Below are 24,481 nucleotides of genomic sequence, written 5' to 3'. Positions count from 1 at the left end.
GGCAGGAAAGGGCAGCTGTAGAGAAATCTGCCTTAAGCAACCACCGAAACGGGGCCAAGAGCAGCAGCAGCCGATATCAGTGGGCGTGTGGGGTGTGGGCGATGCTCTGGCACAGGGCTCCTCCACACAGCACCACGCTGAGCCTCGCTGCTGGCTGAGCTGAGAGCAAGGACATGCCGGCAGGGAAGGCGCTGCTGCAGCAGCTCCTCCAGCTGGGATTTTCTTTGCTTTTCCTAATGGCTCCTTCCTGCGACAGCCGCCTCCTCCCACTGCCGGGAGCACGTGGCTGCAGTGCTGGCTCGGCGGCTGCCGCAGGCTGTGGTTGGGGGGGCAGGGGCTGTGCTCGGGTACAGTGGTGCTGGGTGGGGACGTGGCTGTGGTAGGGGCTGGCAGCGTCCTGAGGAGCTGTACTGGGTTCAGCAGCAACAGCTGCTTGAAGCAGCCCCTGCAATCCCCCACGGCCCCGATTCCCCAGGAGCTCGGGGTGTGTAGGAGCCCCTCAGACCCCTCCTGGGCAGTGGGGTGCTGAGGGCAGCAGAACACCCGCTCTCTGGGGGCTCTGCCTCCCTGATTTGGGGCTGCTGGTTCTCCTGGTCACAGGTCACCCCGTGCCTGCCTGTTGTTGTCAGGCCGGATTGAGCTGTGACCGGGTGAAGGACATCCCCCTCCCAGGCTCTGGCATCCCCTCAGGCTGCCTTGGAGTCGGGGACCTGCCTGGCCCCACTGCTGGAGGTGCTGGTGGCCCTGGCTCAGCCATTGGGATAGGCACTGCAGCGCAGGGAGAGGCGTGTCCCTGGGTCCTTCAGCTGGGATGCTCAGTGTCCCCCAGCCCAGTCCTGGGTGGCCTGGGGGTCCCCTCTAGGCCCCCCCGATGGTCAGCCAGCCATCAGCAGTGTAGATGTGTCGGTGTGTAGCGGTAGCTGTGCGTGTGTGTTGGCAGTAGCCACGGTGTTTCGGTACCCCCGTGCGGTGCCAGCCTGCAGAGCCAGGCAGGCATCACGCATCAGACACGTGTTCCCTGGATAGAGCGCATCCCCTTCCCTGCCTTCCCCCCGGCCGTTCCCCACCGGACTCAGACTCACCCCACAGAAGTGGAAAAGCCAAATAAGCGCCGGGACAGCCGTGGTTCCGGCAGCCTGCTCCCACCTCACTGCCACTTGGGGGGTTCTGCCTTCCACCCCCCGGGCAATCCCATGCCAGGAGCACCCGAAGCCCCCTCCCATGTGTGAGCTGGGTTTGGGGTTCCCGTGGTGTCCAGTAGCCCCAGGACTCTCTGACGCACACAGATCTCACCCAGCACCTCGGTGCCTTCTTGGGGTGCACAGCCACCCCACGTCATGACCAGGGGTTCTCAGGGAGGGCACTGAGGCTGACGGCCACTTGCCCTCCATCCCCAACCATGGGGAAGCCAAAGCCCCCAGGTACCAGCAAGGCCTGAGGCCACAGTGAGGGTCTCGCATCACATGTGTGCTTTGCTGACCCTGCAGCTCAGGGCTCAGCTCCCATTCTCAGCGGGGACACGGCTCCCGGTGGTCCCCTGCGTGCTGTGCATCGCCCTTGAGCTGGGGTGATCCCTCCACAGACTGTCAGGCAAAACGTTTCCTCAGGAGCAGGTTCTGGGTCAGTGCCAGAACTGGAGCCAGCGCCGGGGCCTCCCCTTCCCGGCTGCAAGCACAACACCATCTGCTTTGTCCCCGTCCCCCCTGTCCCCTTCCTCGAGTCTCGCCGGGTGTGTTTGTCAGGGAGAACCGTCGTGGACAGTGGTGGATTTTCTGTGCCGTGTGGTTGTAGTGCTTAGAGACCCCCCCCAGCGTGCGGCCCCCTCCCGCTGCGCCCCCGCCTCCCCGCTGCCCGGTGCTGGCTGGCATGCGTGTGCGAGCGTGTGTGCGTGCGCGTGCGACATCCCGTCATCACTCCAGACAAAGCGAATAATAATAATAATAATAAATAGTAATAATGATAGTAATAATAAAAATAAACCAAACCTCTCTCAGGAAGCAGCCGCCCCGGCGGCGGCCGAGCGGGCCGGGGGTCCCCGGAGCTGGCGGGGCCCCAGCGCAGCCTGCGGACGGGCGCCAGCGCTCGGGGTCACCTTTGTAGTGTCGTGTTAGTGAAGGGTCCCTGTGTCTGTTGTCTTGGAGAAATAGGATTTTAGCTGAGGGGCAGTCGTGACCCCATCCCAGGGGTGTGACGTGGCCGACTCTTGCTCTGCGGAACAGAACCTCAGCTAACGGTTATCCTGACTGTTGTGATTATGGAATAAAGTGTGTTGGTCTGCTCCCCATGGCTCTGTCTCCTTCTGTGCCAACTCACCCCCTCACAGGGGAATTTGGGGTTCCCAGGGGTATGGGAGGTCCCCAGGGAGATGTGGGATTCCCAGTGGCCAGCATCTGGCTCCCAGCATGTCACCCTGAGCCCGGGTTCCCATGGGCTCCCACACGGGGTGGGGGTTTTCACCCTCATCAGTCAGAGTGGGATGGGTGTCCCTGGGAGCAGTGTGAGCATGTGCATATATGTGCACGTATGTGCATGTGCACACACAGCCCCACCCACGTGTGTGTGTGGCAACCCCGACAGCGCCCCCAACTCTGTTCAGCCAGGGGGAAGGGGCTGGGTGGGGACACCGGGGGCACAGGGGAGGGAGGGGACCAGGGTCGCTAATCTGGTCCCGCAGCAGGGCCCGGGGGGATGGGGGGGGGGCAAGGGGTCACATGCTGCTTTCGTCACGCGCCCCCCCCCCCCCACCCTCAGCTGTTGCCACGGCAACAAGAGGAACCTGGAGCATCCCCGGGTACCGCCAGCCCCTCCCATGGCCCCGACGCTGCTGGGGACCAGGCTGTCCCAGGGGGATGGAGAGGTGCAGGGGGGTGCTCGTGTCCCAGTGACCCCACAAGTCTGCAAGCTGCACCCACCTGGCCAGGGTGGTGCCCACTCAGGCAGTGATGTTCCAGCATGGGGTGACTTCGCTTGGATCCCTGGCTGTGGGATCCAACTCCTACCCAGGGACACTACTGGGAGCAGAAGGTCCTGTGAGGCTGCTCCAGCCACGGTCATAGCTCCTGTTGCCATTGCCCTCCTGACCTTACCCAAGTCTGGGACTGTGCAGGGCCAGATGTCCAGTGCCTGGTGCCCAGCATGGCCTGCACAGGCACATGCACACACTGCCACTTGCCTGGCTCTCACTCATGTGGCAGCGGCCTCTTGGCTACCCCAAAGGTGCCACATACTTTGTCACTGCTCCTCCTTCCCCCCCACTACCCAACGGATGTCCCTCCCAAAGGGTTCCCAACACTACTGAGGAACTTGCTCCCGGAGAAGCCACAGGGAACTAAAAATAACCAGCACGTCCAGCAGCCTCGAGCCATCCGGCCGAGCCTGCTCCCAGCCTGGCAAAAGTGGCTGCATCACCCCGGCTCAGCAGAGCCTGTCCTGGGAAGCGGGCACCATGCCTGTGATCTCCTCCCACAGCCAGGCACCCGGCCCGGGGTGCAGGAGGGGCCGGGAGGTCAAGCTATTTACAGCCCCATGCTGCTGATGGGGGGGGACACCCCGGAGAGCTGGTGACACACACAAGGCCTGGCGCTGGCCCAGAGGTGGGCGGATGGAAGGAGAACAGTGACCGGGGCATGCACGTGCCCTTTGGCTCTGCTCCTGCTCCTCTTCCCATGGGGCTGCTGGGTGTGAAGACATGCAGAGCTGGCCTGGACACCACGGAGAAGGTGCCAGCTCTGGGCCACAGGGTGCCACGACAGCAGATCTGGCAGCCCCGGCCAAGGGGAGGGCAGGAAGTGTGTTTAGTAACTGTTTATTTTACAGTTTCAGGGTTTGTAGAAATCCGCATTTACAGGGGGTGTGTAAGTCTTTGTACAGAGTTAAGTGAAGCACCCACAGCGACTGTCTCCTCCCAGGCCCTTCCTCCCCCGGGGACAACACAAGAACTAAAGTGCATCATGGCCAGGGAGTGGAGGGGCTGCAGGGGCTACCCCCAGGGGGGTCCAGCCTTCCCCTCCTTCGGGGCAGTGTACAGAGGGGTCTTGGGCCTTCCAGCAGCACCCCCAGGTCACCACACTCTCCTGCACCACCGTTTTCTAAAGTGCTAAGTGACCTAGCCCGCTGTCCTGCTCTGGTGTTCCAGGGGGTGCTAAGGGCCAAGAATGGGCTCTGCCTTCAGCCACACCATGAGGAGCCCCATGACCAGCCCTGGCTCTCTCCATGGGCACTGGCACCAGTGAGGAGAGGAAGGAACAGGCCTCGCTGCCCTGCCTGGACAAGGGCAGATTTATACCCTCCAGATTTCACCTACAGAGAACTGCAAGTTCTGCAAGAGAACTCCTGCTCAGAGCCTCATGGGAACACAGGTCAGGAATGACGACTGCACACCTGCCCTCTGGCCAGAAAGGCACAGCCCCTCCATGAGCGAGGGCTCACGGGGCAAACCAGAACATACCCAGGGCAGTTATGGGTGGGACAGGGGGGTGCTGATTTGCAGGGCATGAGTTTCCTTCTCCATCCTCAAATCCTTAACTCTTCAAGCAACACCTCCTTTTCAGGTGTGCAGCCCCTGGGCATGGCACAGATGGCTTTGGGCACAACAGAGCAATGATGGGGAAGCGGGAGGGAGCTGTGAGGGACAGGTAAGGGCACTTGAGGGAGGTTTAGCAGCTCGGGGGAGAGGTAGAGGCATATAGTGTCTATTGGCTTTGTCTCAGTGGGACACCAAGTTCTCTAGGAGGATTTGCTGCTTAGCTTGGAGGGCAGGGAGTGCTGGGACTGCCGACAGGGCTGTGATGCTGAAGCCTGATCAACTTGTGGGGGAGGTTTATGACACATTTCCTACTGCAATGACTTCCATCCTGTGCAAAGTGCTTCACAAGGTGGAAAAAGCTTTTCTCCATGTTAGTGCCCACTTCCAGAGCTGGTAAAGAAGTCTGCAATATGTGTCCACAATACTACTAAGACTTGTGGTGATGTGACCTAGCACATGACAACACACAGCCTTGGCAGGGCAAGCACACTTGTGCCTCACCTCACTGACCCCAGATAAGATCATGGTACTGCCAGCAAAGGAGCGGCAGTGCCCAAGAGCTGAGCTAAGGTCTGCTCCTGTCCCCTGCCCTCCTCTCCCATAAACAGATCAGGCTGCAAAGATGAGGAAGCAAAAAGAGCCAGGGAGTGTTACACACTGGAGAGAAGCTCATGGCATGGCGCTGATGGGGGAGTGTGAAAGGTTTGGCTCTACTCAGAGGGTGCCTACAGGACAGAGAAGGGCTGGAGCACCAGCAAAGCTGAAGGCAGATCGCAGAGCATGCTGGAGCAATGAGGAGCCAAAGGGCTGCCCTGTTCCTCACCAGTGCAACAGCCCTTCAACCCCACACAGGCACACAGCCAGGCCAAACCCTGCTGGGACACTCTCTTGCAGGCTCTCACTCGCACCACTTTTCCCCAGTGGAGAACGCAGGATCATTTCTGCACAGCCCACACACAGCTCTCCCTTTGTACAGTCACCTGAGCACAGCCTGAACAGCCAGACTTGTCCGTACCTCCGGCTCTTCCCGGGTCGGCGGCAGTGCCTGTCTGCTCACCCCTGCACGGGGAGAGGGGAACAAGGTGAGCACGGTGTGGGGAACCGTCCTGCCAGGCTGGTTCCCTCAGTCTCTGTCACAAAGGCCAAAAGCGTCACTGGACGCAGCAAGAATAAAAAATAATCTTCAGGCAGGTCATTTCCGGGCATGTCCTCCATCAAACATCAGCCCTACCCACCAGGGAAGGACGTCGTGACAGGGAAGGCCATTCCTCTGGATTCAAGGGAAAATCTGCAGTTCAAACTTGGGTGCCCACTCCAGTGCACTCTTCACCACGGCCAGGGCAGCTGCTCCCAGCGCCACCGTCAGCCCCATCACTGCCAGCTTGACAAAGCGGTTGGTCCGGGGCTTTGTCAAGATGGATTTTGTCCGCTCCTCCCCTCGGAGCCGCTCCTCCCCCCGGAGCCGCTCCCTGAAGCGCTGCCTCAACACAGTGTCTGGTCTCTGCTGCACTGATGCCAACTCAAAGTCCTTAAAAGTGGAAGCCGCAGTTCTGCAAGAGGAGGAACAGGTTAAACAGTGTCCCCAGCTCGCCTCAGGGACCAGCCTCCGGCCAGGGAGGAAGATCTCCATGAGGAAACAAGACCTGGCAAGGGGATGTAGGGAATACAGGGGCCGGCTGGCACTCACCGTTCCGCCTGCTGCTGAGCTGCCTCCTTGGCGAGTTCAGATGGTGGGAACTGGACAAAAAGGTCTCCAGCTTTGCTGATCAGAGACTCGTAAGGAAGGTCCTGTGGGATCTGGGACAGGAGGTGGTGGACAGAGGCCATGTCACACTCGCACTCCAGAACTTCCTGCTGCCTGTGCAGCACGATCTGCAGAGAGGAGTGAGGACAGATGAGGAAATGGGGACAACTCCTTGGCACACGCTGGCACTTGTTTCAGAGCCAGAAGAGAAAAACATTTCACTTCCAGCTGAAAGACCTTCTTCAAGAGGACACACTGCAGTGAAGCATTAACTGCCTGGGAAGAGAAATGCCAAACCCTTCCTTAGACTCTGAGGCCATGGAAAGCCTCTTTCAGGACAGTTGGGTCTGTCTGCTGAGCAGAGCCTGTTATTGGCAGGCCAGAGCCACGGGCAGAACCTCAGCAGGGCTTGACTGCTTGACCCTCAGAGGTTTGGATCCCCCATAGGAGGATGGGAAGATGGATGCACAATGCAGGGCTGTCTCCAGCCAGGCAGCATGTGTCCAGAAGCAGGCCCAGCACATGAAAGCAAAGAAAAACGCTATGCCACGCTGCCTCCATGGCACTGAATTGTCCCAGTCTGCACATCTGGACACCTCCAGGCTGCTCCAAGTTCCCCAGGATCCCACTTGCCCTCTGCCATCACCAAGGACATCACTGGTAGGGTGCAGCTGGGGACAGCACCAGCACTGGGTTTGTCAGCCCCTCTGTGCAGCCCCAAACTTCCACCACCTCAGAACGGCGCAGTTAATCCCTGACCTTTCCAACAATACCTACCACAGCAGCAAAATAAATGGGCATCAGCGGGTGGCAAGCCAGGAAGAAGTCATATAATCGCACGACGTGCCGGAAGTCAGACAAAACGTGGCCAAACCAGGTGATCAGCCAGCTGAGAGCAAAGATGGTTCCCACCTCCGCACTGTGGAGAGAGAGGGCCGTTAGGTCAGCCTGGAAACAAAGGGCTCCGGACTGACTCTTCCCACTCACCTTCCTGCTTCTGCTTTGATCTGCCCAGACAACACTTGTGAGTCCCTAATGCAAAACCTGGGAATCATCCACAAAACTAGCAACAAACTACACCAAGGTCTCACCAGCCACACAAGTGGGCATGTGAAGTGGTTGTGGCACTTTGGACAACACTCTCCCCAAATTCCCCAGCCTTTCCAATATGGACTGCAGACCACTGGGATGAAGATGGCACCACATAAAAACCCTCCATACAGGCAGTTTGGGTCTGCTCTGAAATGAAGTGCCACACAGCTCTGGAGTGTCACTATTGGCTGTGGAACAGTTGTTGACTCCCTGAGGAAGCCACTGTGGTGGTAACCCAAAACTGGTAGCAGAGAGCCAGGAGGCTCTGAGGGAAGGTCTGTGTACCTCTGCATGAAGTCGTGCACCTCAGGGTTCACCTGGTCTATGATGGGCATCAGGTAATTTAAAATGTGCTTGGTATTATCCATCGTTGGGTCCATAAAATCCCTGAGGAAAGATTTAAAAGAAGCTTCGTCAAGCAACCACGTCAGTGAGCTCTCCCTCCAGGGAGGCAGCAGAAGGAAAATAAATGTAAGTGCAATAAACAGCCTTGATGGCAAGGTGGCCCCCAGCCCCAAGGAATTCTGCCTCTTTGGGACAGCCTCCTTCCTGCTTGTCTGGGACTCACAGGGAACAGAGAACGCAGATCCAGACCATCACACTGCTGTCAGCTGACAATTCTTATTTTGCTTCAGCGCACACATGAACTGTAAAGCCCTTCCAACACCCAAAACCTGACTCCCTGCCTGGGAAAGGAGGGAAAATCCCTCCAAACCACACCTCCCACATGGAAGCTTGCTTTCATTTCAGTGCACAAATAGCAGAGACACTGCCCAGGTACAGACCACACTGCCCAGGGCTGTGCAAGGACAAGTGGGAGGCATGGTGCTGAGCCAGCCCCCAGGACCTGGAGAGGCCCTGACAGCCAGGGAGCCATGAATAATGCATGTCGGTTGGCTTTTCCAGCTCCAAGAGATGCTACAAATTAACTGACAGCCTTCAATTATCCCTTCCCCAGGGCACAGCTCCCTGCAAAGCCACGTGCTGTCCTGTGGTCCGGCTGCTCTCACAGCACCCCTCCGGGTACAGGCATGACAGGCAACTGCTTTAACCCAAGGCTCTGCCTTCCCAGCTCCCCTTCCAGGCCAGCTCCACCTGCACAGGTGTTCCCACAGCCTGGGGACACGCAGGTGGCTCCTCTCCTCCCACTGAGTACCTGAGATGATGCGTTGAGAGCTTTTCCACCAGCGCTGTGGCCAGCCTGTCCCCCACCACCAGGAGGAAGGTGACCACGATGTCATGGTAGCCCTGGTAGTAGTGCAGCTGGGGGTTGCGCTTGAGGACGTGGAGGATGATATCGATGAGCTCCTCCTGCAATCCTTCCCTCTGGTCATCTGGCATCCCTGTGGGGACAGCGCCAGGCAGAGGTGGGACAGCTGTGCCACCTACCAGTGCCTGCCGTGGGAGCGAGGGCGGCTGCGGTGTGCAAGGAGAGCACCTGTGAACTTGCCAACCCACCGGATCCCAAGGGATGTGTTGCACAGGAGGGGGCAGTAAAACTGGCAGAAAAAAGTATCCCAAGCCCTAATCCTGCCTCCCAAAACTCTGCTGGCCTGGGGAAGTCAACCAGTGGTTAAGGTGTTTAATCTTCAGAGCTGCAGAGGCCCTACCTGCGAGGAAGCCACCGTGGAGGATGGGAGCAGATTTTACTGATGTTTGTACAGTGCTGCTGTGAAAAGCAAATTGAGCTGTGCATCCAGCATTGCTGAGGACATTTGAATCATTTTTAATTTCCCAGGAGTTCTAGAAAAAAATTCAGCAGGACCCATTTTCACAGAAACTGTGCCAACTGCATCAGACCGCGAGGCCTCCACCGGCACAACTTTCTACCAATCCCCTGCCAACAACATGTGTTTAGGGACAGGATGTCGCAGGGAAAACATTGTTCCTGTCCTGCACAGCTGCAGCCAGTTTCTGGCAGTCCTTGTCAACAGATAAAATGCCCAAAGGCCAAGCAGAGAGTCCCAGTGGAGATCCTGCAATGACAAAGTTCTCCTTTTCCTCTGCTTCACTGATGCGGCTAAAAATAGTCAGGAGGCTGCCATTCAAGGGCAAAAAAATCCGTAGGAGCAGAGCCTTCAGGAATCAGGCCTGCACACAGGAATCAGGCCTGCACACAACATCCACGCTTGCAAGAGAACCACAGTGAATCAACTGTTTACACAAAATAAGAGTGGCAGGAGGGGGAAGCAGATTCTGGCCAGAAATAACGACTGCTCTGCACAGAGAGCTGCTGGATTCAATGTTTTATAAATAACACAAAAAGGCAACAGCCTCCCATTAGAATTAAACAACTGCAAAACGGTTTTGTTCTGAATGCTCTATTAAATTTGGTGCAAGAACCTGATTTTCAGGCTGTTTTACAGCAGGAATTGTTCTAAGCACTGACAAACCTGCCTTCCATGCCCCTGAGCTAGACCATGGCTAAAATAAACTGAAGCAAGGACACGTTTTTCCATCTGTCCTAATTTCAGCTGGTGAGGGGGGCAGGATCTGTGCAGGATCCATGCAGGATCTGACCCCTCTGTGCTGCAATTGTCTGCTGGTAGCAGCCTGTTGGCAGAGGGGCTCAGCAGGGCAGGGGAAGTGGAATGTTGGAAAAGCCACATCAAAAACCATCTGTGCAGAGGCAGCTGAAGGAAACCGATGGCTGCAGAAGGGCTCCACTGCAAGAAGCAGCTGCTGTGAGCTCACAAGGAAAAGGTTTTCTAGAAGTCAGGCTTTTGGAGCAATGGAGTGTCACCTTCTGCAGCCTCCCAGTGAAGTCTGAGCCAGGAGGAGCCCCCTGGCATTGATCTTGCCCCCAGAGAGTGGGAAGAGCAGAATCCCCCCTCACCTGGCGGGAAGCGGCGCAGGGATCGCCGCACGTCCAGTAACACTTGCTGGTAATCCTTGTTGTCCTCTCGCAGCTCCTTCCCTGCTTAGAAAAACAGGAATAGGATTAACACTGAGCAGTGCAAAGGAACTGGGAAGAGAGAGGGGTGAGGGAGCCAGGAGGATGAGGCTGCACCCCCCCCAACACCCTTTCATCATGTCACACACCAGCCCTGTCCCCACACTCGCACTGCCACACACTCTGACACCAACAGCAAACGACACAATTATTTCTTTAAACAACACATGTTAAAAGGCTTAAACTGACAGCACTCCCAGCATTCCCGGGAACATCCCTGCTCCACAGTTTTGCTGTGCAATTCAAAGCGTACTCAGCAGTAGGAAGGGAAATGAACTGTGGAGACCACAATTAATAATTTATTAAACAGAAACAATTCAGAAGAAAACCCCACCCAGGGGTAGCTAAGATAGTTATAACGGAAAAGTTCAGTGAGCCAGCAAATTCTGTCTATGTGATCATGTGAAGTTAAACGTTGTCTTCCAGCAGCTCTGGTCACCTCACATCACCCCTTATGTCACCCAGCTCTTGACTGAGGTGAAGGCATGCTTTCAGATGGCCACAGATTCAGGAACAACAACAAAATCTGTCCTGGGGGCAGCAACTGTAAAAGCTACACGAGCTCCTGCATTGCTAAGGTTTAAAAACCACATGGTTATTTCACCAGGAAGGTCATTTTCCCTGCATCTGCTCCGGTCAAACACTGACATGCTTCATGCAACAAACTGCTTCCTGGGAGAGACACCTCAGGAGGATTTTGGCCAAGCCAGGGCTCAGCACAGCCACCTCTCCATGGGAGCAACACAAAGTAGGTCTGATTTTTTTGCTCTAGGTGAACTCACACATGCCAGCTAATGCTGGCCACGCTGACCGCATCCACAGTTGATTTCCGTTGCTGTCACTAAAGGTAACAAATGTTGCTTTTAGGAAGTCTTTTCCAAGCCTGCTGTTTACATACGACACTGTGTTCACGCTGCAGTGAGTGCCCTTTTCACATGAGCTTGCTGGGAAACACACCAGCACACGCAGGGAAAAGGCAGGTCAGAAAGCAAGTCCTTCCTCTGGTGACAAAGGTCACCGGGCCGTTCTTCCCAAGCACCCGAGTGTGTTCCGCACCTGGAAGAGGGGGCAGGTCGTCTGTGTTGACACTGAGCAGCTTTGGCCACACTTTGCACCGGATCTCATCCGTGAGGAGCCCGCCCTCGCTGATCGCCATCCGCCTCAGCGCCGCCACGTCGATGGGGTCACTGTTCAGAGCCTGGTAAATCTCTGCCACCTTTCTTTTCTTCTTAGCATCGAAGTCTGCAGGGAGATCACAGAGATGGGAACTGACAGGCAGTGCCTGTGCACGGCGCCAGCGAGTAACAGCCACTCACAACAATGTCACACACAAGGGAGATGACACAGGGCAGTTGTCACTGTCACATGCCCTGCCGAGCCAGGACTGACCCTGGCGGTGAATCTCCAGCTGAGTGTTCCCATCTCTGCAGGCTCAGCATCGGGGGCACCTCATAGCCAGCCCGGAACTGCTTCCCTATGAACCCCTGTGGGAGGCCAACGCTGCTCCTCCTGACATGGGAGCCACCAGCACTGCCCAAACGGCCTCAGCTCCCTCTTCCCCAGCGGATCACAGCTCCATGCGGGACAGGGACAGCCCTGCAAAGCCATCCTGCAACTGTTTGCCCTCTGACGTGGCTGCCAGCTCAGGTGTCAAGTGTTTCCTAAGAGCAGGACTTAGGGAGGTGTTCTAAAAAGATTAGGACAGCGCTCCCAAAACTGTGTTCCTACTGACTCCTGGGTGCAGCCATCCTAGGGAGAAGCCTGAGCATTTCCACAGACACAAGAAAGGACATCGTTATACCAGAGTTAACCAGTCACAAGCATGTTGACTTCTCTTCCAACAAACACAAACCTGCCAGCTACCAGTGCACACAGCTTAGCCAGCAGAAAACAATTCCCACTGTTTTGAGGAGCACAGGAACTCGAGGCAGGGAGGGGGAAGGGGGTGACACACAAAGCACACGGTGCTGGGGATAGACACACTTACAGGACACCAGAGCGCTGCCCAGGGAGCGGAGAAGGGACACTATTTCACACCACATGGTGGAATTTGTCACCGCTGCCTCATGTGAGGAAGGAGAGAGGCGGCCCAGAGCCACCCGATATCCCACACCGATATCCCACACCGGAGGAGTTCCCAGCAAGGAGGCTCTGCTGAGCAGCTGCGAGGCTGGAGCACAGGATGAGGCCACAAACACTGCCTCTCCCCAAAGGCTTTTCCCACAGATGCAACGACTCTTAGGCTCCAAACGGGATTCGCTCGATAAAGGGACGTGTCCAAATAGGGTTTGGGGTGGGAGGAATTAAAAGGATTCCGATGGAGAAACAGCTGTTTCCCAAGGCCGCGCCCTCCCGGCAGCGATCAGGGAGCGCGTTCCTCTGCCCACGTGGCACCTCAGCGCTGCCCTGGCCCTCTCCCTGCGAGATCCTGGCTGGAAGTGCCGCTCTCCGCGGGGTCGGGAGGGAGCCGGCGGGTCGCCAGGCTGCTCACGCACACGGGCGGTAAGTAGGTCGAGCAGTGGATGCTGTTCCCTCTCAAAGACCCTTTTTAAACACTTCTTGGATCAAAACAAGCTGTAACAGCCTAGGACAGAGCTCCACCTCCCTCCGAATTCCAAGTTCCTGGTAACATTGAATCTCCTATCGCTTACCCAGCCACCACAGTTTCCTTTTATTTCCTTTCCCGCCCCTTGAGCAAGCAGAGTTATTTGCACAACAGAAGCCAGCTCGGCTCGTCCGGTTCCCTATTCCCAGCCAGTTCCCCACCCCCAGTTGTTCCCGATCCCCTGCCACACACTGGGCTGTCATATCCCTGTCATATCCCGACGTCTCGGGAAGGAGAAGACAAAGCCTATGGGAGACAAAACTCCTGTTCACACACAAAGAACTTGAGGAGTAGTGGGGAGGAAGGAGAACGTCTTGCGGGCTCCTCCTCTCAGGCTTACTGACAAATACCCCAACGTTTACACTTTTCAAAGGTAGAGCTGCAAGTATTAAAAAAAAATGTATTTCAAAAACATGTTTTGTGTAGGCAGAAGACCTTAACTGGCAGGTTCATACTTGGAGCTGAGGGCGCGGGGTTTTTATTGTCCCGAAACTCGGACTGGCCAGTCCCAATCCCGGGTGGGTCTGTCGGTGCTCCTGCAGCCAAAGGCAGCGAGAGGAGCAGCGCTGCGGGCACTGGGCACCGACACAAGGCCGGGCCAGCCCCGGCGCTGCCGCAGAGCCCCCGCTCACTGCCGGGAGCGCCCGGGGACCCGGCTCGTATCAGGCAGCGCCAACCGCGCCCGGCCGCTCCCGCCCGCCCGAGCCCGCGGCGGCCACAGAGCCGCGGAGCGGGCCCGGCCCTTCGCTCGGGCCCCGGGCCCGCCCGGATCCTCCGGGACACCCCCGGTTCTCCCGCCGGGGCGAGAGCGGCACCGGCCCCGCCCCGCCGCCAGGGGGCGCCGCCGCTCCCACAGGGGGCGCTCCAGCCCCCGCCCCCTCAGCGGAGCCACCGCCCCCCGCCCGCCGGGCCCAGCGCGTACCGTGGCCGCCGACGCCGTTGCGCGGCGGGCTCTGCCGGGCCATGTTCCCGGGCGCTGCGGCGCATTCCGGGCCGGACGCCGGGCCGGGCCGGGGCTCCGCGCTGCCCGCGCCGTCCGGTCCCGTCCTGCCCCCGCCCGCTCCCCCCGCCCCCCGCCCGCCGGCGCGCGGGCGGGACGTCACGGCGCGGCATTGCGCAGGCGCGGCACCTCCAGGCGGGTCGCGCGGGCGGAGGGGTGGCCGCGCATGCGCGGAAGGGAGGGCGCAGCCTGCACGTGCCCGCACTCGGCGCGTCCGGGGATTGTTCGAAACAGAAAAGAAACAAAACGAAGAAAACAAAGAAAAAAAAAACCGAAATGCCCGCGGCACGGATTAATTTCCAGCGCTGTTCGGGGTGCGTAACACAGCCACGGTGGTGTGGCACCCAGGGGCTGCTGCTGCCCCATAAAAAATACCTGTAACCCCCCCGAATTCCCTCGGGGCACCGGCAGTGTGGGAACAAGCTCCCGGCACTTTGTGTAAGGGGTTGTCACGCCCAGAAAGCTCATTCCACACACAAGCTTCCATGTGCCAGGGCTGACAGGCATTGGGGAGCATCATCCCCTTGCAGTCTCCTCTTCCATCCACCTCATCCTGGTGCAAACCTCCCTTGCTTGGAATAACAGAAGCACTTGGTTAAATGTCCTGTGCAGGTCACAACCTGGCACAAACAAGCTGTATTTTGTCATACTTGGTGCTTTTATGTTACAGCACATTGAGGTAACAGTCAACATGGTCCAACTTTCACATAATTTTAGGATATAAAAGACTTGAGTACAATGTATTTCCACTGGATGGCGTTACGGAGGAGAAAGCTACCCTGGTGTACATGAAAAACCTCATCTCCCTGCCAGCAATCCTCACAGAAGGGGGCTGTGTTTTATGTCCCAGGATTGGGCTTAATCCAGCCCAAATGTTCCATCCTAAAATTAACTAAGCAATGTGGAAGTGTGTGGTCATGACTCCCAAAGAACAGAGGAGGGACAGGTGCTGGGGACAAGCAGGAGACACAAGCCAAGGCATCAGCACGTGCTGAGGACTGGGAAGAGCTGCCAATGCCCAGGGTAACAACTGCTGCAATGGCTTTGGGATGGGAGGTCACCCAGAATGACAGGTGACATTGCCCCTGCAGCCACGCCAGCTGAGTCCCACAAACATTAGGTGACTGAAAACAAAGTCACTGAAATCCAATGAATGGCAACGCACTCAAAAAACCTAAGAATTGGTTCATCATCTCAATGCCCCACCATCAGGGGTGAGACAGAAGAGGAGGCTTTTCTGGTTTTATGGCAAAAGATCCTTCTCCCAGGAGATACTTTGGCTTGTGACATCTGTGTGAGGCTCCTCTGCGCTGCTCCCCCTGTGTGTGACAGGGACAGTGGCTGTCACTACTCCCGTGTCAGTGCACCACCACCCAGGGAGGCCTCTACACAGGGAACTTAAATCTAACCTCGATAAATAAAACCAAATGTTTATTTACACCAAAGAATTCCAACACTGGATCTTTCACATATGAAGGACAAAGTATATATACACAGCAAGGGGTAGCAGGGCTGTAACAAGGGTGCTTTTTCCGTTGTCAATGATAATATTTGTCCACAATTACTGATCTACCATTTCAGTTTAAGTTAACGTCTGCTTGCTCCTTCCTCTCAGTGCATATTTACAAGACTGTGAGGTAACTGGTATTCTCACCACATGGCACGTGAGGGAGGGGATGGTGGGTGAAGATGTGGGACCGGACTTGGCGCAGTCTGATTTTTTTTTTTTTTTCAGCTTTAAGTAGCCACCAGCTCGAAACCTATAGAAACAATTTAAAAACAATATACCCAATAACAAACTAATTCCAGAGATCCAACCCAAGCAACGGCAGGAAGAACCCTCCTGTGAGAAAGGGGCTGATCAGAGCAGGGCTTTACTCTACAGGAGCACCTGTCTCGGGAGGTGGCAAGGACTCCAATTGGATCAGTAACCTCATTTTTAAGACTAAAATTACATGCAAGGGGTGAGTTGGCATTCTGGTTGGCTCCTAAGGAGACATTATCCAATCCAATTAGGGTTTTGGACATTATCTGCACTTATTCCTTTTAAGCTTATCCCACCTCTCCTTACTGGAATTGTCTCCTCAGTGTACCCTGGCTGGGACATATGCAGGACATGGGGTTAAAGTGAGTGGTACTTTAAGAATCCCCCTCCCCTGCCTCACGAAGACTTGGTTTGGTAGTCTCTGGAGAAGAGCACAATCCCTCAAGGTGTAGGCTCGTGGAGGAATAATGGTGGGAACGTGAAGAGAAGAGATTTCCAGCAGGATGCAAGAGCTTGGAAATGCTGTTGATTCATTTGTTATTAAATGAAGAGTACTTTTTTCTTTTTTTTTGGGGGGGGGGATGGGGGGGGAAAGAAAAACTGTCCAAGAAATATTCCATCTGTAGGTATTTTCAGGGAATCCCCTGAGTTACGAAAAGTTCAAGTAAAAAAAGAAAAATCAGCCTATAATAATTTTGTATATAATGACTGAACTACTATAAATCCACAAGCAACAGTTCAGACACGGTGTCTCCAAAGCGTTCATCCCCTCCCTTCCCCTGCCAGGCACGAGCTGCGTCCTGAGGAGAGGTGGAGGGGGAAACCTCTTCCCCACCTGACTCAGCTCAGGCAGCAGGAGACAGAGCCCGTCACTACTGCTGGGCGCCTGCAGCAGCTGGAACCGGCATCCCCAGGGTGGTGGTGGCAGAGATGACGGGTGAGCCTGCTAGAGGTCCAAGGGGTGAAGGTGTTGGCACTGAAGAAATCCCTGGAAGAGAGACAGGGGAGCAGGAATTAGAGTGAAAGCAGCGCGTCGCCACCCAGGACAGCTCAGCTTCTGAAATCAAGTGGCAGCTTTGCAGGTCAGTTATGTTTTCAGAGCTGAGATTAAAGGTCTGTCTCAGTTCTCTGTGGCCTCTGAGAAGGGCTGACTGAAGAGTCACTGATGGGCAGAACAGTGGCAGGATCCCAGAATGGTTTGGGTTGGAAGTAACCTTCGAGCTCATCTTGTGTCAATCCCCTGTCATGGGCAGGGACACACAAGGTTGCTCCAAGCCCCATCCAATCTGGCCTTGAACACTTCTGAGGGATGGGACAGCCACAGCTTCTCTGGGCAGCCTGTTCCAGTGCACTGTCCTTCAAACTGCTGCCAGAAAATCCAACTGCAAAGCACTTTTTAAAACGAGACCAGAAAAGCAGGTCAGGCTGCCCGAGGCCTTATTTATCTTGTTCTCCCACCCACTTCTTTGCAGCCTTCCTTGCCCTTGTCTCCGGTCCCAGGGGATGACCCGATGCCCCACCTGCAGAACTCACCCTCCTGGATCCTCACACCCACCCAGCACACACAAATGCTTCTTTACCACACCAGTCACCAAGAAGAGCTGAGAGCAGGACTGACCTGACATCATGCTCGCACTGCTGACAGGAGTGCTGCCACCCGGCATGTTGGACGAGCCCATCCGAGCCTGGTCTTTCACAATGGGATCTAGGAAGAGCACACTACCCTTAGGTGCTGTGTTGCCAAAGAGCTGCTGAGGTACACAGACTGCCCGTGGCCTCTGTGCTCAGCCAGTCCTGGCACATCAACCACCATCTACCAGAACTCAGAAAGTTTTACACCATTTCCAGTGGGAAGCACTCAGAAGGTACCAAGGTCGTGTCACATCAGGGAAAGCCACCTAAATGTGATTTGGGGGTCAGCAGGACTGCTTGACAGGAAAACCTGAAGGGAATTAAGATGAAGTTTGATGTGTTTTCTGTGCTAAGCAACTGTGTAATTGCAGAAAGCAAACCCCAGATCATGGGTGTAGCAAGCAGATAGATTATCACTAATTACAATCATGTGTCACGTCTCTATACACATCCCACAGCGGCCTGTGAGCTGTCAGGAGTGTCACTGGAGCTTGTTGTCTTCTGTGAGATGATCCCAACTTACCAACTTTTTACTTTTCATGCTCTCACCTGAACAGGGACAACCCCTTCCTGCCTCCCAGGTTTCCTGTGTCAGACAAGGGAATCCCAAATTTTGCCTTTCCTCATGCTGAGCTCAGCACTACCTGTATCTCTATGTGGACACAAAATTGCCTGTTCGTTCAACTCTCACATTCCAAGTTTTTGGCTTTACTAATGCTCATACCTGCAAAACATTTCACTGGAATATTTCCTGCAGGTGTAGCACAGATCTGCAGTTTGTTAATTACAGGGGTTCTTTTAGCAGCGAGAAAAAAATCCCACATCTGAGCAAATGCTGACATTTTGCATTGTTGCAGCTGTTTCAAACCCCTAAATATCAATATTTGTGAAAACCAGCAAACATTTAGAAACATTTACCAGTGAAAGTTACATTTTTGCTTGCAAACCCAAGACCGGAATATACCAGTGGCTAAACAATTTAACAACAAAAGGAGTTAAAAGGCCTGTTTCTCAACAAACCAGACATCTCTGGGTTTATCAAACCATTGGAATCCATGGACACCTGCTGAAAGCAGCTACAAATCACATCATTTAGGTGACCTTCCCTGATATCACCTGATGATTCATGGGCTCAACACAGGTATCCAACACTGGTTCCTTGGCTGGTGTAGGTGGCAGTGGCCTATTTTACCCACCCCAGAGACCAGCAGCCTCAGCTCCAGAGCAGAGACCAGGCTTATTATTGTTGCTGTTCTCAGTTCCCATCTGCACAAGCCGTGGGAACAGAGACTTCCCAGGGGCAGATCTCTCAGGGCAGCAGCTGATACTCACAGAAGTAGGGGTGTTCCATGGCTTCTCTCGCTGTGAGTCGTGACTGGTGATCGTATCGCAACAGCTTGTCTAAGAAATCCAGAGCTTCTGGACTCACCAGATGTTGGTTCTCGCTGTGAACAAAGCGCTCCCATCGCTTACGGGAGTGTCTGTGGGAAAAGAGACCCAAATCAGGCCGGGCAGGGGACAGCCATGCCAAAATTCACTCTTTTAAGGAGCAGGAACTGTGACAGATGACCATCCCCGACAGGGCTGGTGCAGCAGCCGCAGGGCTGAGGCGTTCTGGAACATGAAGCAGCAGTGCACTGTGTCTCCACGTGGTGGCAGAGCTGCCGTGGCCCCAGCACACTCACTGTGGCCACCACAGCCCAGATACAACCACCACAGCCCTCGGCACAGCCAAAGTGGCCACCACAGACCCTGCACAGCAGCAGGATTCATTCAGAATGGATTACAGGCCTAAAATTCCAGGTTCTGCTCTTCTCTTATGCCCCCAACATTGGTTCCTTTAGTTTTAGTATCACACAAAATAACTCTATGAAGGGAAAAAGAACATGTAAATGCCACCTGAAGCAGCACCTGATTTTCCGTGCTGTAATGCTGAGAAACAGCACTGTTTGTTCCCCCCAGACTGTAGAGCATTTGCCCTTCACGCTTTCTGCTCCACCAGTTCCTTTATTGCCTGGATGACATTTAAAAATCTTTCCTCAGGTCCATTTCCATATAAAGGACTATGAGAAGCACTGGCTAAAGGGACCAAAGGCACAAAGTGACAGTTCTCCAGAATTCTGGCTCTGGGTTCTCCCCTAAGTTTTTGTTTGCTTCAAGGTCTGTTGACAAAGCTGTAACTGTGTCCAGATCTACCAAAGAGACTCCAGACATTGGCTCACCTGCCCAAGATGTCATTGAAACGTGGATCCAGCTCAATGTTGTATTTGTCAATGTAGTCATACAGATCTTCTGTCCCCAGCACCTTGGCTATCCTCACCAGCTGGGAACAAACAGAAAAATAAGTCACTACTGTGAGGGGATGATAATGCTGGAGCCCACGTGAAGATACAGCAGCACATTCCCTTGGAAGCTTGAACCTGGTCTCAGTGGTCTGAACCAGCAGCCACAGGGTCATCCTGTGGCTCTGGCTTCCCCAGCCACACACAGTCCCCAGCATCAGGAATGTGCCTCCACTCACAGCCAGAGCTCAGTACCCCAAGGCAGCCAGGAGGGAGCCACATACACTAAAATCTCCAAAACCCGAGACTTTGCAATGCTAACTCCCTTTGTAGCAAGAAAACATTCAAAACCAAGAGAGGAGAAGGCAAGAATAACTGGTCAAAAAAGCAGAAACTCTGGCTCTTGCATATGAAGGGTGAAGCACCACCCCAGAGAGCTCCAGAATGGAGGTTTGAGAATAAAAGGTCTCTGTTCTGGAATATTTGCATGTTAGTCACATGCAGAGCATGTGGTAAAGGTTTAAGTATAAATATTCTGGCTTACAGGCAACACATCAAGGATTTCAGAATCTTGATTATAAACCTGCACCAAATTCAGTTTCTATACAGAGAGGGGGGAAGGTGGATAGTGGCAAGGGCTTTCCACATAACCTCAGGAATAGTCAATCTGTGTACCAGAACACACCAGCTGTAATGTAACTATTGTTACAGCTTTTCCCAGACACCTACTGAGGAGCCCCTAAGCACAAAGCTCTATAAATCCATTTCCATTTAATTGGTTACATAATCTTGCACACTTGAGAAAAGGAATGTGGCTTCAAACTGAGCAAAGAAGCCATTAGAGAAATGCTTAAATCCTTCTCCAGATCACTCGACAGAAGCCTAAGCAGGAAATCTTCATGGTGCTAAGAGAACAGAGATTGTACATGACCAGCTCTCACCTGATCATAGTTGTCATGGCCATGGAAAAATGGTTCCTTTCGGAATATCATACTAGCCAACATGCAACCCAAGCTCCACATATCCAGACTGTAATCATACATCTGTACAAAACCAGAAGGACAATTCAATTTCTAATGAATCAAGCAGAACAGACTTCCAAAACTAACAGGGTCCCCCCCTCCCTCCAGTGATACAAACGTGGCCACATTATGCTGGAAACAGACTGAACTATCTTCATGTATCTTGATCCCTAAACACTGTTTGGCTCAGTGTTCCAGTTACTCAAACTGGGATACAGCAATTAGCAGGACAGCAGGTATCCTAGTTCCATCCCTGTCCACCAGGATATTAAAGACCAGTGCCTTTTTCTGTTTTCACTGCAGGCTCCAATGTTATGGACCATCAAGAAGTGTGTGTAGGGAAGGTAGGGATCACAACAAGCAACAAAAGGCGTGGCCTCCCCAAGGTCCACAGGCAGGTGAGGATGTGCCTTTTTTCATAACCAGTACAGTCTGAAAGTCACCAGGAACACTGTGATTTCCATAATGCAATCTGCCATCAGATATGGGGATGCTTTTATAGCTTAATTTAGAAGTTCATGCAGTACTCAGTGTTCCCACAGGGGCTTTGTTTCATTCCTGTACCTTACTGCAAACACAGCCTTGCTAAAAAATATTCAGCATTTGTATTCCAAGATCCATGATGATAGTTCTGCAGCTCTTCCTCAGGTCCTCAGACTACCCATTAGTTTCTTTAACTCAGAATTTCTTTAATTTTATGGCTGCTTTCTGCCACACATTTTGGAACAGACTTTAGCTTCAACTCTCTAGAGTTGAATCTTTAGGTTTGTTACCTTGAAATGGCACAGACTTTCCATACAAAAGTCAGTGAGAAGTCCTGGTAATTCTTACCTGATAATCTACAAGGAGTTCAGGTCCTTTGAAATATCTGGAAGCCACTCTGACATTGTACTCTTGGCCAGGGTGATAGAATTCAGCCAAACCCCAGTCTATTAGTCTAAGCTAGAAATGGTAGAAAACAAAGAAAAGAGGCTCAAGGGGTGCTCCAGCTCTCCAGTGGCTGAATAACACTGCAGGTGAGCTTAGTCTGAAGTTAATTTACAAGTCTCCTATTTTCAATTCATTTGATCAGAGTATCTGGTTATGTTTTCTCCCCAAACCCGTATCACCAACCCGTCTAAATAAAATACCTCTCCTTGCAACCCTGTCTGTACATGTGACCCCATAAAAGCTTCAAAAAGCAGCATACAGAATCTCATTTTACAGTTCTCCACACAAGGGGAAGCGCAGTGCCCTTTGAAGGGGTCTGCTAATACCACTACATAGGAGTACCCAAAAGGGATCCCAGTTTGCCAAAAGCAGGACCCTCCCCCCTGCCCCCCAGCCACCCCACACTACCTTTCTGTGCTCATGGTCAATCATGACGTTGTGAGGTTTGACATCTCTGTGCATGATTCCCATGCTATGGCAGTAATCTAGAGCCTGCAGGGGACAAAGAAACAGACACTGGAGTCACAAGGACCTCTCGAGTTCAACCACATTCGGCAGTATTTGCACATACAGCAAGTGTAATTAGACTGTCCAGTGTTACATCCTGGACTAGACTCACTGATCACAGAGCCCCCTTTCAAAGGGAGGTCCCAGCAACACAAGTGTCCTGACTTCACTTCATGTGCTTCCTCCTAAAATCTGGAATTTCAGAGTCCCTAAGAGCATAGTTACTAGGCACTATCAATCAAACAAGGCCCCCTTTTCCAGACTCCTAAGGAAAAAATTACTTGTTTCAGAAGAATGGACAAAGACATTTGACTCGCATTACATTAGAGCACAAACCCAGCCAGCAACAGCTTACAGTTGTCTGTTTTCAGAGGTTACATGTACTTCTGATTCAGGACCTTAAGCTATCTCAGTGTACTGAAAGGCTCTGCTAGCCTCAAAAAAAAAAAAGGCAAAAAAAAAGCCTAGCATTTGTTGCAGAAACAAGGCTGAAAAAAAATCAATACTGAGTTGACATTTTTCTGCCCCATTCTTTCATAGGCTTTCTCTTCCCTTCCCTTGGTGATAGGTCACTATGATCAGTGACATGAGAACCATCTCTACAGGATTAGCTGAGATCAAATCCTAGAAATAAACTGCCAAAACAGCAAAACACCAACTTACCTTCAAAATCTCATACATGTAGAATCGAATATCATAATCTGTTAATGTCTGGTATAATTGCTGTGGGACACAAACACATCATATCAGTGTTCAACACCCAAAAAACCCCATCACATCCCTGCCAATCCAGAACAACCCAGCCCTGTCCTGGGCTGCTGTGGTTCTCCAAACCCATCTGAAGGATTAGTCCAAGTTTCCCAAGTTGCTCTGATCCCACACCCAACTCTGATCAATCTGTTTCTCTCCCCTTACAAATCCCACACATAGTTTACTCCCAGCTCTGCTCAGACAGCACATTCTGGTCCCTGTCACTGGCTACCTCCAGTTTCACCTGCCCAGCACCAGCACAGGCCGTGCCTGCACTCTGGGTCACAAGAAGACTGAGGGTGCTCTACAACATTAAATAGTTATTCCTAATGGCACTGCACTGCCTTTCTTCTCCTGAGGTGGGTCAGTAGGAAGGGGACAAAGAAACATTTAAATCCCTACTCCCAGAAGTATGAAAGGCCACAGAAACAGCAAAGAAACATTTAAATCCCTATTCCCAGGAGTATGAAAGGCCACAGAAACAGCTGTTCAGATTTAAAGTGGTTTCAATAAAGAGTTGTACACATAAAAGCAAAATGCTTCCATAAGACAGGCACTGATGGGCCACACAGTAACAGATTCATGTGCTCCCCAGTTTAAATACCACTTGGAATCTGAATTCTCACCTTTTAACTTCTGTGGCAAAATGGTACTGAAGGATTAATTACAAACTTCTATCCCAACTGTATTTACCTTCAAGCACAGTTCCTATGCTGGAAGGAAATGATTAAATAGCCTGCCTGACCTGTGTATTTGACTTTCCCCTCAAAAAACAGAACGAGTGGCTTTCAAACAGAAAAAAAAATGAGAAGTTCACATCCCACACTGTACCTTAAAGTCTGTGTTGTTTACATGTTCAAAAACCAAAGCGGGTGTCCGAGACTAAAACAGAAAGAAAAGCGTTCAGCCATGGTAAGTTGAGATAATATGTTTCCATTTAGGATCATTAATTAAACAATTTTTTTCTCCTAAAACTGCACAAAACCCCTCTGCCTCAGATATATTTATGATTCTCCTCAGACAGAGAAAGCAGAGCCAAAGCCCACAGCCCCTGGCAGCACTGTTTGCAGAATGAATTAACTTCTCTCAGCTCGCTGGTATCTCTTCCTCACAGAGTGAGGAGCTGAAGGGACCTGTGGGGGAAGGGCCCTCTAAAAGAAGTTTATCAGATGAAGAGCTGATCTTATTAGTCAATTCAAAAGCAGGATTTAAGAGCAGGGATAAACAAAAACCCGGATCAGAGCTGAAGTCAAACACAGCAACTTCACCCATAACCCCCAGAGTAGCCTTTCAGTTGCTCCCATACTCACCACAGGATCTTTTACTATATCTGCAAGGGTGATTATATTGGGCCCGCCTCGCAAGTTCTCTAAGATCTTGATTTCACGCTTGATTTTCTTCTTTTTAACAGGCTGAAGAATAAAAAACCCAAAGTGTAAGATAAAGCACTGCAGTAAAGTGAGGCTAATAGCTCAACACCCAGATGACTGCAGATCAGCAAAATACATCAGAGCCTTTGTAATATAACCTGAGTATGCATCACTCCAAGAAGGGCTCAAATATCTGCTGTCTCCTTTCTAACCATACAACCCTGACAGCTACAGACACCAGTTTCACGTGAAGGAAAGGCAGGAAGATTTTTTTTTTTTAAAGCTCTCTGAACATGATCTGATA

At 53.0% G+C, this 24,481-nt stretch overlaps 2 protein-coding genes across 4 annotated transcripts in view; both read right to left on the bottom strand.

The window, feature by feature from the left end:
* Positions 1-3,789: 3,789 nt before the first annotated feature.
* On the bottom strand, positions 3,790-17,209 carry TBC1D20 (TBC1 domain family member 20). Of its 3 annotated transcripts, XM_017833181.1 has the most exons (9): positions 17,205-17,209; positions 13,413-13,417; positions 11,371-11,556; positions 10,198-10,278; positions 8,518-8,704; positions 7,647-7,748; positions 7,047-7,188; positions 6,213-6,397; positions 5,802-6,075 (listed from the first exon to the last, which is right to left on the bottom strand). In XM_017833181.1, the coding sequence occupies exons 3-9, from the start codon at positions 11,468-11,470 to the stop codon at positions 5,802-5,804; spliced, it is 1,071 nt and encodes a 356-aa protein (XP_017688670.1). In that variant the 5' UTR covers positions 11,471-11,556; positions 13,413-13,417; positions 17,205-17,209. The 3 variants fall into 3 exon arrangements, with proteins under 3 accessions (XP_017688667.1, XP_017688670.1, XP_017688668.1); XM_017833178.1 differs by lacking the exons at positions 13,413-13,417; positions 17,205-17,209 and adding an exon at positions 12,302-12,356 and having other exon boundaries at positions 3,790-6,075; XM_017833179.1 differs by lacking the exons at positions 13,413-13,417; positions 17,205-17,209 and adding an exon at positions 13,842-13,994.
* The window catches only part of CSNK2A1 (casein kinase 2 alpha 1), a 21,846-nt gene continuing 13,586 nt past the window's right edge, over positions 16,222-24,481 (bottom strand). Inside the window, exons 4-13 of the mRNA XM_017833182.1 lie at positions 24,118-24,219; positions 23,639-23,689; positions 22,721-22,780; positions 21,959-22,042; positions 21,452-21,562; positions 20,540-20,641; positions 19,539-19,639; positions 18,649-18,797; positions 17,303-17,389; positions 16,222-16,672 (exon numbers count right to left, since the gene is read on the bottom strand). Of these exons, the coding sequence (XP_017688671.1) occupies positions 16,557-16,672; positions 17,303-17,389; positions 18,649-18,797; positions 19,539-19,639; positions 20,540-20,641; positions 21,452-21,562; positions 21,959-22,042; positions 22,721-22,780; positions 23,639-23,689; positions 24,118-24,219 (963 nt within the window). The 3' untranslated portion in view covers positions 16,222-16,556. The remainder of the gene's footprint in view (positions 16,673-17,302; positions 17,390-18,648; positions 18,798-19,538; positions 19,640-20,539; positions 20,642-21,451; positions 21,563-21,958; positions 22,043-22,720; positions 22,781-23,638; positions 23,690-24,117; positions 24,220-24,481) is intronic.

This window comes from Lepidothrix coronata, unplaced genomic scaffold, assembly GCF_001604755.1.
Source record: "Lepidothrix coronata isolate B3197 unplaced genomic scaffold, Lepidothrix_coronata-1.0 Scaffold212, whole genome shotgun sequence".
NCBI lineage: Eukaryota > Metazoa > Chordata > Aves > Passeriformes > Pipridae > Lepidothrix > Lepidothrix coronata.
The sequence above is the reverse complement of the archived record's forward strand: the minus strand, read 5'-3'. Positions and strand labels throughout refer to the sequence as shown.

Excerpts from the sequence above, each read along its gene's own strand:
- TBC1D20 (XM_017833178.1), bottom strand. The coding sequence starts at position 12,356 with ATGTGGTGTGAAATAGTGTCCCTTCTCCGCTCCCTGGGCAGCGCTCTG. Across the intron at positions 8,705-10,197 it reads CCTGCGCCGCTTCCCGCCAG|GGATGCCAGATGACCAGAGG; the intron begins GTGAGGGGGGAT and ends CTGTCCCCACAG. Across the intron at positions 7,749-8,517 it reads CTCTCAACGCATCATCTCAG|GGATTTTATGGACCCAACGA; the intron begins GTACTCAGTGGG and ends ATCTTTCCTCAG.